General features: G+C 50.5%; 1 protein-coding gene across 4 annotated transcripts; it reads left to right on the forward strand.

The window, feature by feature from the left end:
* Positions 1-341: 341 nt before the first annotated feature.
* Positions 342-9,220, forward strand: PRSS51 (serine protease 51). 4 transcript variants are annotated; one of them, XM_072952605.1, is made up of 6 exons: positions 342-476; positions 5,234-5,331; positions 6,048-6,307; positions 7,288-7,430; positions 7,588-7,644; positions 8,153-9,220. In XM_072952605.1, the coding sequence occupies exons 1-6, from the start codon at positions 471-473 to the stop codon at positions 8,168-8,170; spliced, it is 582 nt and encodes a 193-aa protein (XP_072808706.1). In that variant the 5' UTR covers positions 342-470; the 3' UTR covers positions 8,171-9,220. The 4 variants fall into 4 exon arrangements, with proteins under 4 accessions (XP_072808706.1, XP_031548337.2, XP_072808707.1 ...); XM_031692477.2 differs by lacking the exon at positions 8,153-9,220 and having other exon boundaries at positions 7,588-7,890; XM_072952606.1 differs by lacking the exons at positions 342-476; positions 8,153-9,220 and having other exon boundaries at positions 5,237-5,331; positions 6,028-6,307; positions 7,588-7,890.
* The last annotated feature ends 4,129 nt before the right edge of the window (positions 9,221-13,349 follow it).

A 13,349-nucleotide genomic window follows, 5' to 3' on the forward strand; every position in this document is an offset into this window, starting at 1 on the left:
GACTTGCAGATAACGGGCGAGACTTGTACACAGCCGAGGAGATTTTCAGATAACTGGGAAGCCTTGCAGGGAACTGGGGAAACTTGTGATATTATGATGTAATACGTTTTGTATAATAAGAAATATATGTTTTGGTCTTCATCCGGGCTCCTGGCCAGAGCTCCTGGCAGGAGGGGTGGGTACAGACAGGTGTGTCTAATGTGGTGTCCCTCTGGTCCCCCTGCAGAGAGGACACAGGCGGGGGAGGACTGGGCTGGGCAGCCCCCTGCTTCCCCACTAACCCCAGGCTTACTGTGATGTCACCCAGGACCACGCTGCCATGCATTTGTGATGGCCCCCTGAAGCAGCAGCTGGCACTTTGTCAGCTTTGGCTGGAGGCCCAGGTTGGGCAATTCTGGACTGGAATAAAGCAAAAATGCTCCAGCTTCTAATTCCGCTGCTCATGGCGCTCGAGGGACGTGCCCAGGGAGATGCAGGTCTGTGCCAGGCTAACCCAGGGCAGAGGATGGGGAGAGGCCTGCAGCCTCTCACCTGGCTCCTTTGGGTTGATTTAGAGGCCTGAGGGGGAGCAGAGTTAGAGCCAGTGGCTCCGGAAGTGAGGAGATCACAATCCATGGCTCACAGTGGATGCAGGGGGCTCAGTGAGCACGCCCCAGGGTCTGGACCCAGAGTTCAGGAAGAACACGGGGCTTGGAGCAACAATTAGCCAATGCTTTTGCTTCCCCAGGCTCCACTGCCCACTTTGTAAATGCATGAAGGATCTTTCTGGGCCCAACACTCCAGGAGGAGCAACAGAGCTGTGGTGGAACCAGGGTCTTGTTATTTCAGACCACCTTATTATTTTATGTCATCTCATGAAGATGGCAGGGATGGTTTATATCGTCCACACATTTACAGTCCAGTCAGGGACACATGTCAGCATTAACACAATGTGCCCTGTTGAAGTGTTTTCAAGGTGCTTTGGGACAACAGAGCAGAAAATAACTCTCGAAGACTACGTGCGTTCCCAGGTGGATAGTGGATGTATCTACGGCAGAGAAAAGACTGGCAAAGGCATGAAGCTGAAGAAGGTCAACATGTTCCCAGATCTAAAAACCACTTAGCGACGGCTCAGAGCACAGGGAAGGCACTGGGGAGTAGCCAGAAGTGCGGCTGGGAAGGCAGGTCGATCATGCTGGATCACTGACGGTCTAAGGGTCGTGCCAAGGACTGGGACTTTGCTCTGTTTAGGGTCCCTGGAAGGGGCCATCCAAGCATTTTGAGAAGAAAATTAGCAAGGTCAAGTTGACCTGCTGGATGACCTGCTGGAAGGGAACCAAGACAGCTGCGTGCAAGGTTGAAGATGGAGAAAGAGGAGACTGAGGTCTCAGAGTTTGGGATGACAGTGAGGAGGCCGTCACCACGGTCACCTCCATCCCAAGAAGAGATGCTGAGGGGCTGAGCCGAAGCCGAGGTGGGGGAGGGTGACGGCCTGGCCAAATCTGCCCGGGGTCAGAGTCTGCACCGGGAGGGTCAGAGTGGCAGGGGATGTGTGGAAGCGGTGACAACTCCAGTCGGGGAGAGAAGACCTGGCGGCCAGACGGGCTGGCGCTGACTTGTGTTCCCTGTGCCTCGGAATTCACACGCGGATGAACCAAGAGCCAAGAGCATGTTGAGGACAACTGACCTGAAAGGACATGCCTGGTTTTGACAGCAGAGGAGGAGCAGGTTAAAAACGACAATGCCTGTTTCTGGAACATGACATCTCCTAAACTAAATGCCTACTCACTTATTTTCATAAACTCTGGGTACTTAGCAAACTAGGTTCATTTAGTCTGAAACATTCTGCCGGCGTTAAACATGTGCTGAGGTGACGCGAATGTTTATCTTTTGTTTAAATGTACTCGTTGTAGAGTTATCATTAGTGCTTTGACCAAACCTGGTAAATTAATTCAACCGATGCCACCAGTTACCTGACCTGCTCTTAAACGTGGTGGCAGCAAAGCCAGAAATTATTGAAATAAAGTCTGGATGAAGGATTCAAGCACTGAATTCCAATTTAGTTTAAATCTTTGTTTGTTTCTTTTTTGTTTTTATTTATTTATTTATTTATTTACTTACTAACTTACTTATTTACTTATTTATTTTTAATGGAGGCACTGGGGATTGAACCCAGGACCTTGTGCATGCTAATCACGGGCTCTATCACTGAGATCCCCCCTAAATCTTCTAATATAAGAACAAATCTTTGTCTCAGAGGCTATACTTGAGGCAGCCAGAGTGTATAGGAGGATGCGCACCACCGAGTTTCAATATAAGAAGCAAAATTGAAACATCTGTAAGGGCTGTGCTGAAATATTGCCACATACTCATGATAAACTAGCTTTACAGCACATAGTGAGTGTGTATCTATGTGTGTGCTCACTTGAGAATCTGAGAAACTCTGAGGAGGTAGGGGAGAGAGTGGCAGGAGAGAGGAGGAGATCAGAGCAAAGGTGAGAGAAAGGGACCCTTCAACTTTGATTTGATATTTCACATCTGGATTCCAAAACTTGGAGACAATATAAAATTCAGGGGCAAGAGATGGGATAAGAAATCTTCAACCCGAATCAACCAAAGGTGACTCCTGGGTAAACGCTTCTTAAGCAGTATTGCTGAGAAGGATCAGTGCAAATGACACGGCTGATTTGGCCAAGGAGGGACCCCAGGGGCTGCACACGTTCATACCCCACGTCGAAGGCAACCATGACAGATGGACATGGACAGACTACTTAAAAAGAAGCTCCCTTAACAAATTTTTAGCAAAAGGAATGACTTTCTAAGCGCTTAAACTATAAGGAAAAAAATTATAGAGGAAAACTTTTGACCCAGTAAAAAAATCTTAAGTTCTTGAACATCAAAAAACAAAAGAAATTGACAAATTGGGTAATTACAATTTTTTTCAGGTAAAGAATTATTATCCCTAATATCTAAATAGCTCTTTGCAAAAATAATTGGTAAATATCATACTTAAGATGACCTTCAAGCAAGTTTGTAGGTGCAAGTGACATTTCATGCAGACCCTTGAGAGGAAGAGCTGTATGGAGCACAGGGGATGTCAGGGGACCCAAGGAGAAGCACCCAGAAGGAGCCAGAAGGAATCTAATCTCTTGACTTGAAATGCCTCCCCACTGGCCGTGTCCCAGGTCAGCCCTCGTCACCTCTCTCCTGGCCTCTCCCATTGCAGCGCACATGCCTGGGGAAAACCGTGCAGCCGCAGGAGAGCAAGGTCTGACAGTCAGAGTCCGCACAGCTGCCTGTGAACTTAGAGTTGTCCTCAGCCCGTGCTGCCTGCCCTGGCCCCCATCATTTCATGTGTGCCTGCAACCAGCCCCTGCCACTGCATAAGCTCCTGAAGCAGGGCCCCATGGCTGAGTGCGTGCACACCACCAGCTCTGGCCATCAGCTCTGCCCTGGTCCTTACTCACTGGACCTAGAGATGCTGCTAAAAGCCCTTGCAGCCACTGCAGACACCCGCCCTGCCAAGTGCTCACCAAGGACCACACAGTTATGAATGCTGTAGCTTTCAGTGGTCTGAGCTGAAGAGACATGATGCCCATACACTTGACCCTCCGCACTAGCAGATCAGGGTTACAGCCCAGTCCAGCATGCTCCCGCCTACACATTGAAGGCTTCCCTTCCTGAAGTCAGTCCATAAAATCTGAAAGAGGTGACTGTTTCTTCAAATGTCCAGATGCCTACGTTAGGCTACTGGATGATGAATAGTCAGGGAAACATGACTCCACTGGAGAAATACGGTAAGCCTCCAGTACCTGGCTCTGCAAAATGGGGCATCTGTACATTTCCCAAAAAAAGTTTCAAAATAATTGTTCTAAAGATGCTCAGAGAGATGCTTGTAGCTACAAGAGAGCAGATAAATGATTTAGCAACATCAGGAAAACCATACAAGAGCAAAATGAGAAGTTCAACAAAGAGAAATGTAAAGAACCAAACAAATTTTGGAACTGAAGAACGAGTCAGTGAACTCAAAGACAGAGCAACTGAAATGATCTAATTAGAGGGACAAAAAGAAAAGACGAATCAAAAGGAATGAATAAAGCCTGTGGGACTGATGGGACACCATGAAGAGATACAACGTACACATCCCTGGAGTCCCAGAGGGAGCGATTAGGAGAAAGGGGTAGAAAGCTTTAGAATGTCCCAAACCTGGGGAAAGATTGTCCATCTAAGTTCATGAAGCTAATAGGTCACTGCAAAATTTCAATCCAAGGTGATCTTCTTCAAAACACATTGCAATGAAACTGTCTAAAATCAAAGGTAGAATTTTAAAGCAGCAAGAGAAAAAAAAATTTCTCTCCTACAAGGGTATCCCCGTAAATCTAACAGCAGATTTCTCAGCAGAGACCTTGCAAGCCAGTAGTGATTGGGATGATATATTCAAAAGGCATCTACTGCATGCAGACCTGTAAAACCATCACTCATATAAAGCCTGTGTATGCTATAGCCACCTGGTGGCCATTTCTTTTTCTTTGATCAGCCCCCAAATCCTCCAGACCCCCTACACCTCGCCACTGCATCTGTGCCAACACAGACCTGGACACCCAGGCTTTGCGTCCCCCCTCTGACTAGCAGGCTCTCGACACCTAAGCTCCCTCCACACTCTGGCCCCCCAGTCATCAGCTCGCTTGCCTTGGGATGGGGGGTTCTCCAGCCTCAGCCCAGCTATACTCAAGAGGAGTGTTTCCTGCGATGGGGACTAGCAAGTTTCTGCCTTTCCTTGGGCGGCAGACACATTCTCCAGTGAGCTCCGAATCCCAGCCTTGGGGAGGGACTCTCCTGCCAAGTTTGGCCCTTCCATTCTTCCCTAACCCGGAGATATTCCTGGAGTCCTCTTGACCCTTTATAGTTACTCTGCTGTTACATTAAACTCCCGTGTTCAAGTCCTGCATGGTTTCTGTTTTCTGAATGGACTCTGCATATCTTTGGCCCTTCTCCATTGCCACCCCAACCCCTCTACAGCTTCTGATTGATCTCCGCCCTGACTCCTCCAGCTCTCATAGGTCTTTTTGAATGGGAGGGACAGACTCTAAAGGAGGTATGCTTTGCTGGTGTTGTCTCAGATCTGTCCCCTCTGCACCTGCTCACTTCTCTCAGCTCCATCACCAGTCTTAGCTGGGAAGATGCTAGGAATACAGTATAAGAAGGACACCTCAGTGCTTCTCATGTACAAATGGCTCTTTCTGTTCTCTTTCAGATGACATTCAATGTGGCTACAGACCCCAGTTTTCAAACTCATCGCTGTTACAAATTCATGAACTGTTTGAAGTTCAGGATGGCGAGTTCCCATGGCAAGTGAGTATCCAGATCTCGCAGAAACACCTCTGTGGAGGCTCAATCATACATCGGTGGTGGGTTCTGACAGCTGCACATTGCTTCCCAAGAACCCTGTAAGTTTCTGCGGTGTTGTCTTAATTTATATCAGGTCTCTGCAGCATATTGTCTGGGCTGGGTAGCTTAACGGGTTTGTGTAGAAGGCTTGTGAAGCCATGGGCTCTTCAGCCAGTTTGTTCCCATTGGCTTTGTACCAAAAAGTGTCTGCTCTACACCTATTCTCTCCTCTTTAGTAAACCGTATCTAAAGGTTGGGTGCTAGTTGTGGCTACACAGCCAGTACTGGAAAATCAGCACAAGGCTTCTCTTTTCCTGCCTACCATCTGTGTAGACAACACGCTGTATCCATTCATTGTACACACACAGGCTACCATGTGCTGTTTGTAAGTGAGGGTGATGTGGTGGTCGACAAGGCAGTCAAGCTCCCTGTGATCAAGGAACTCACATTCTATTCTCCTGGATGGATTCCTTCCACTTCCTTTGAGGGGATGAGACAGTCCCCATGGGCTGATAGTCACTAGCCTGAGTTGAGACCCCTGATTCCTGCCCCTCTCATCTCTAGCCACTGTTTTTGCACTTCTCAGTGTTCAGTTGTACACTCTGCTGATTACAAATGTGTCTGTAAACAAGAAACACAATGTATTATTATAGTTTGGAGTTATTATATTCATTCTTTAGACTAGAAATGACATTGGAAAATGTCACTGTGGTCATGGGATCCAGAACATTCAATGATGTCCACCTAGAGAGAAAGCAAGTGCAGAAAATAATTATTCACAAAGATTACAAGCCACCCCGCGTGGACAGCGACCTCTCCCTGCTCCTGCTCGCCACGCCAATACAATTTACGAACTTCAAAATGCCCATCTGCCTGCAGAGGAAGGAGAGGGTCTGGGACCGCTGTTGGATGACAGAATGGGTGACACCTCCTGCATACGGTAGGTGCCTTCCCTTCAGAACCCATAGCAAGCCCGCATGTGGGTCCCACTGGGCCTGACAGCGTGATGCTCTGGAAGACTCAGGTCTGAGCTTTGGCCTCTCCACCCTAGCTCTGTGATTTCCAGCTGGCTCCTTCACCTTCCTTGCCCGCACCTTTCCTCATCTGTAGAATGACAGCAATGCTGCCCTCAGATAAGTTACGTGGATTAAATTAAGTGAGATTATACATGCAAGATCTCTAGTAGAAGCCTGGAACATAGAAGACGCTCAAAACATGAGAGTGATGATCATTTTTTTGGAGCCCAGAAGCAGTGTAGAAAACCAGTTTGGATTCTTCTGTCCTGGGCTGTTTTATAGTCGCGTCTCCCCAGCTGTTCATCATCCGATGCAGCTCATGCAGGCCACCATCCTGAGATAACGCTGAGACAGAGGGTCCTCAACCAAGCACAGTCATCAACTGCTCTCCTTTCCCAAGGCACCAGGCTGGCCAGACAGGGGTGGCGGGGGTGGGATGGGGAGAAGGCCAGAAGGTCCTCTAGGCTCAAGCTTGTTTCCTTCCCACAAGATGTGCCATTTTCCTGGTTTCTCCACTGGCCTGACAGAGACAGGTTCAGAAGTGAGGCTGTTCTGAACCTCTGCACAGGGACAAATCATGGCTGTGAAGAGATGGCAGGGTCACAGAGAAGGCTCATTCCGGCTTCACCTGGCGGGGCCTGGGGTGGGGGTTGGTAACTTTCTCCCGGAGGGAGTGAGATCCCAAAGGGGACACGTATAAGCAGAGGTGAAGGAACCGCTTACTGGAAATACCAGAGAGGAGACTGAGCTGGGCACGGCAGGAGGTCCCCTCTGAGGCCTTCTGTCCCCTAGAGTCCAAGGTTTGCGGAGTGTTCGCATGCTTCTGGTGCCTTGGCCCTGATCATTTGTAGGCCCATCCCTCTCAGCAGCGTTCATCCTCACACTAGCTTCCTCACTTTGCCAGACCAATACGGCCACTTAAACACATACCTGCAGAAGCTGAGAGTGATGCAGATTAACCGCAGAGAATGCAGCCAGAGGGTGGACCAGCTCTCCAGGAGCATGCTTTGTGCGTGGAAAGAACCCGGCACCAAAGGCAATTGCCAGGTACTCAGCCCCTGTCTCAGTCCCGTCTTCTATGGCCCCGCCCCTTCCCAGGTTCCCAGGAGGGAAGCCCCCAGCCCACGCCGCTAGGACTCTCTGACTCTGCCTTCTAGTTATAGGCACTTTGCGGACTGTGCCCTCTCCCTTTTCTCATTCTCAGGGAGACAGTGGGGCACCTATGGTCTGTACCATCCATGGAAACCAGAGGCTCTTCCAAGTGGGTGTCTTCAGTTGGGGCGTAAGATCTGGCTTCAGGGGGAGGCCTGGGATGTTTGTGTCTGTGGCTCAATTTCTTCCATGGATCCGGGAAGAGACAGAAAAGGAGGGGGAAGCCTACACCACCTCGGGATCCCAGAGCAGACCCCTGACCCACGTCCTGCAGTGCCCCTTGTTGTTAGGCTTGGGGTCTCAGATGCTGCTGACCACCATGGTTACCGGTGATAAATCAAGGCACTGAACTTCAGACCCACACTTTCTTCTTCTTCTCCCTTCTCTCCTCCCATCCTTACACAAGCATACATGCAGCATCTACTATAGGTTAGTCCTTATGCCTGACCCTGGAAGATGGATGTGGACTCAACTCTCCCACATTCTCACAATCTAGAGAAGGAAGATCAAATGGCACTAAAAAGAGATACAAGCGGTGCACGAGGGGTGGGGCTGAAATAATCTGCATTCTGCAGCAGAGAATTACTGTTTGTTAAACAATTCTTGCTGTTCCACAGAGGTTTAGAAGAGAGTGAGTGCCTGGGCATGGGACACCAAGTAGCGGTGTGACCTGGGCTGCCCACCGTCACCCAGCAAAGCACGTGGTTTGGCAGGCCAGCAGCACTCCATCTTCTGATGGAAACGTGGGATTGGGCTCAAGCAAGTTTAAGTGAGTTGATGGAACACATCCCCTTGGCCCCCATGTCACCTCCGTCTGCTGCAGCGAAGCTTCTGTTTTAGCCTGTGTAGTGACTTAACAGGAGGCCCTCTGCCAGCTGATGACAGAGGAAAAGCTCTCAGTCTTGGTTCTGCTCGGGGTTGACCTTGAATGAGGCAGTGAGGGGAAGCAGCCCTGCGGGCAGAGCGTGGAACAGCACACTGGACCATCTCCCTGTTGCTAAGAAACAGGTGGTGTGAGAGGAAGCCTTGGGCAGTGGTGCATTTCCATCCCTTGATTTACAAACCTGTGTTTCCTGGCCATGGGAGAATCAGCACATGCGTTATATACTGGCTCTTAAGTTACATCATTCTTTGTGAAAGAGGATCTCGACCTCATTAGTCATTAGATCGCGGTAGGCTCAGTTCAGACCCTTCAGTGAGACGTTCTTTTCCGAAGGGTGTGCTGCTTCTGGGCAGGGGAGTGCTCGGTCAGCTCAGTGAATCCCACTGCCTCACTTTTGTTGTGTTATAACCAGTTGATCAGAAGTTGTGTCACATGGGAAATCATAGGATGAAATAATGAGGCATTTAGTAAGTCGTGTGTGGTGGCGTGGCAGAAGCCTTGCGGGCAAGGCAGACACGTCCGCACACAGGGTACATGTCTATTACTATGATGAAAAATCACTGCCTGCTCTGTGAGGGAAGAGGTCAAGTGTAATCATCCTTCCACGAGGTGGGTTAGGTGCCACATCACCCTCGCCAGCAGAGGATGGCCACAACAGGGTGTTTTAACGACACGGACGCTCCTTGTGGAAATGTATTTTTCAATGCCTAATTTAACACGGTGTCATCAGGACTTACATAAGGGATGGAGTTAGAGGACGGGTGAGCAGGTCACACTTAATAAATCCACTCTGACATTCCTATGCAAGACTTTGTATGCCTTCTTTTATAGTCTACAAAAGAATTCCATTTCATGCAGGCTTTTTTTTTGGTCCAGGATTTTATTCTGTCAGCTAAACAAACAGCCATTTCTAGCTGCTCCAGATAACTCACTTGAAGACAGATTTTTCTCTTAAGTGCACTCAGACTGATAAATTTGGCCCAATCACATTTTACTTTACCCCTCGCCTAACTCCCTTAGAATCTACGCTCACACATAATCCTCAGGTTTCTACAAAGACACTTCAGCAGAATGTTGCAGTTCCTTTAAAGTGTGTGACATCTTCCACCAGGTCAGATCTGAACTGAAACCCTGTGAGGTCTGTTTGGATGGCTTCACTGATGGTTCCTGAGAGGTGGCAGGGGTGGGTCCTGCAGAGGGAGAACCAGCATCCCCTGGGAAAATAATTATTTCAGCTAAGTCGCTACAAAGTCTTCAAGGAAGAGATCAGCTGCTTCCAATAGGAAGGGAAGCTCCGTGAGGTTTGCAGTTTTAAAATACACTAATTCACCCAAATATATCGCAATTTTCTCAGTCACCTTCTTTCCCAATAAATCCCCTTCCAGGTACGCATCTGAAACAGTTGTGAAGTCAAGTTACATCGCCATCCTGCCCTCCGCAGGGCCAGCTCTGGGGCTGGGTTGTGATACACTAGATAGGCAGCGGTAGAAACTTCTCCAGCTCCTGGATGATGCCTGCGAGCTGAACCTGTAAAACCCCAGTATTGTTGTTGTTGCTTTTTTCCCCCCTGGAAGCTTTGCACTGCATTTGGCAGCAGCAGCCCTTGTACTTACCTCTCCCACCAGGAAATTTTATCGCAAAACCCACTTGTTCTCCTCTAATAGGATTCCAAGAATGACAGGTAATAATTTGAGAAACTGTTTGGATGCTGCAGGCCGTGGTCTCCCAGAATCTCATTTTCCACTAGTGACGAAGTCATTATTGCCCTCAAGTCAAATCCAGCCTGATGAGAAATCTCAGATTCCCGTCTTTGCACTGTATCTCCTGAAACTACTTTCAGTACCAAATACTGTATCAGTCAGGATTCTATCAGGAAAGCAGAAAACACTCTCTGTATCTCAGGCTGAAAGGGATTTATCACACAGAGATGGATGCTGTCAGAACCATTAGAAGGGCTGGAGTGCACAGACCTGGAAAAACAGCCGCTCACTCTCAGAAGCTTAGTAAGCCTCAGGAATCGCACAGACTCAGTGCTAATGGTTCTATTATTCTTTTCAACATTTCGTGTAATGATTTGCTGAAGGATACATACCCAAAGTTAATAGCAAAACGTGGGGGGGGAAGGTATAGCTCAGTGGTAAATAGCTACATAAATGAACCTAATTACCACTCCCCCCCCCCGCCAAAAGGTGCAAAACACCAAATAGTAAAACCTCACAACTGTCTTTTGCTGAAGTCTGCGTGCCTCCTACAACAAAACTTGCCTGGGACTCTAAATAAGTTTGCTGGGACTCTGAGAAATGTGACCAGGCTTCAGCACCTAAAATTCTAAGGAGGGTTTAGAGAGGCAGGAGGCAGGACTGAACAGCAGGATACAATCTCTAGCACATGGATACACTAAAGGCGGAAAACAGGAGCGATTTCCTCGAATAGTCGCTATGAGAATTAAATAACACTTGCAAAGTCCTCACTCAGCAGGGTGTACGACGTGACACGTGATTAGGGTTAAGTGCTTGGCATTTTAAGCTTTGGTTGCTGAGTGATCCATTTCAAAAGGCATCCCTCCTAAATAAGCATACTGCCCGGTTCTAGCAAAACAATCAGATGAGGAATCAGGCTGGTGAAGTTTCCCACGAAGAAGGTCCCTGTTTCAGAAAGCCCTGGGTCACCCACGGAGCTGCTCGGGTGACCTGCTTCTTCCTTCCTGCACCCTGATTCCTGGTCCTATGCTTGGGATTAGTCAACACAGAATGACCCTGTGAAACCCTAGACACCCCGCTCTCAGCCGTAATAAAAGCAGATCCCCAGGTCTGCTCTCTTTCTCTCTCTCCCTGCAACCTTGCGGTGTGTCGCCTCCAGGACCTGCCTGTTAATAAATCTTGTTCCTCTGCAGTCCCTGATGGTTTTTGCTGAATCGCATCCTGCTGTCATAATAAGAACCACAAGGGCTGGTGCAGCCACACCACTGGGGGAGGTGGCTGTGGGGGCTTGCGACGAGTAACATGGTCCCGGCGAGGGCCACAGGCACTCCAGGCCGACAGCACCCCTATCAATGTGCTGGGACCAACACAGCTCCATGAAAAGCCTTACTGGGTAGCTTGCTTTCTTTATCTGCCTGAGATAAGAACGGCTCATAGCTTTCAAGTCTGTCCCTGGGAGGGAGCACTAGATGATTCTGCACAGTTACTTTCCATGTGTCCCCATTTCACCGCTACAAATCCACCGACTGTCCTTGCCTGAGCCCTGGGAGGCTTGCTCCTAAGGGCTAGTCACCTGGGGGTCCTACATGTCACTTGGCCTGTGGGAGCTACCGGCAGAGGTACAAGGCCAGACATGAGGGGGTAGGGCAGGGGTCCTCCCAGTCCCTCCCTGTTGAGGCCACTGAGCTGCCAGCAGCAGGGTCCCTCCCTGACCCAGTTCCTGCCAGCATCTCTCCTTTGCCACTGCCAGTCCCACTGGGCCCCAGCAGCTCCGCTCGCTGCGCTCGGCCCTGCGCCTGACTGCTGCAGCCAGTTTCTGGGAGGCCTTCCTTCTTTGGGTCACTTTACGAAGCCCACAGCTCTCTGTCTCTTCACGAAAGTACCTTGATTTCAACTTTCTGAGCAGAATTCTGTTTCCTGCTGGGACCCTTCCAAATTGCTCTGCTCGGGGTCATCTTCCTAAACACCCAGGGCCTGAGGTTCTAGAGCCATCAGTCTCCTTCATTTCCCTTCAGAGGGCTGGACGGAAATCCGGAAAGTCACGGCAGGGCCCAGCAGGTCAGGCCGTGGGTTAATGCTCAACTCAAGGACCAGACCCCCCTCTTCGTGGCAGACGTGAGGACATCACCTCCTGGAGACCGATGGGCTGTCAGCAAACAGCAGCTCCCTCATGGAGACAGGAGCCCCAGGTCCCATCCTGCACCCTGGTCTCAAGTGGAACCAGCAGAACCGGGGTCGAGTCTCTGTAGCCTCGTGCTCAGCTGCTCCGAGCAGCCTGTGCCAGGAAGGAATCAGGGCACAGCTGAAACCCAAAAGGGAGCGGAAACGGCTAAGCTCCACGGGGAACAATGTCTATTTCTTAATCCGTCTCCTGCCCCAAATAGCTCCGCTCTCCTCCCCCACTGGTGTTTACGTGTGTTTCTTTCCCTGACAGCAGATGCCAGCAGGCCTTCAACTGGGTCACAGAGGGCGGGGGTGAGCCCACCAGGCCCTCAGGCCACGTCCTCCCCTGACCTCACTCCCCAGGCTCCGGGCCTGGAGTGCCAGAGCCCAGAGCCCGGGAGGCCCCCTGCCCTCCAGGGCATCCCGGCAGGGTCCCTGCTGCCCAGAACCACAGCGAGGGAGCGAGTGGGGCGCCTGTGTCTGGCCTGCGGCGAGTGGGCCGAGAGGCTGCGCTGGGCAGTGTGCAGCCCGCCTTCCCTGCCCTTTCATCCCCTCCCCCTGCAGCCCGGCCTGAGTCCTCTCGGGGGCCCCTGTCTCCCAGGGCAGCCGGGGAGCCCCACGCCCTGCTGCTTCCCCTGGAAACAGGGCCCCAACCAGGGCTCCCGACACCCACAGGGACCGCTGCACATCCCCAGCCACGTGTCTGCCCCTCACCTCCCGACCTCCCGCCCCTCCTCCTTCCCAGGATCCCTGCTGGTCCCCAGCCCTGATGGTCCTTTCCCTCCACAGGTTCTGTCGGAGCACGGCTTCGGCCCAATCACCACAGACATCCGGGAGGGCCAGGCTTTCTACTACGCGGAGGATTACCACCAGCAGTACCTGAGCAAGAACCCCGACGGCTACTGCGGCCTCGGGGGCACCGGGGTGGCCTGTCCGCTGGGTATTTGTTATGGACCCAGAATTCACACGTTGGAGCCTAGCCATTTGTTGTTGGGGCCACTAAGGAAGAAATGAAGGTTAAATGAGGTCATAAGGGTGGGGCCCTGATCCTATAGGATTACTGTCCTT

The sequence above is a fragment of the Vicugna pacos genome, chromosome 31, assembly GCF_048564905.1.
Source record: "Vicugna pacos chromosome 31, VicPac4, whole genome shotgun sequence".
NCBI lineage: Eukaryota > Metazoa > Chordata > Mammalia > Artiodactyla > Camelidae > Vicugna > Vicugna pacos.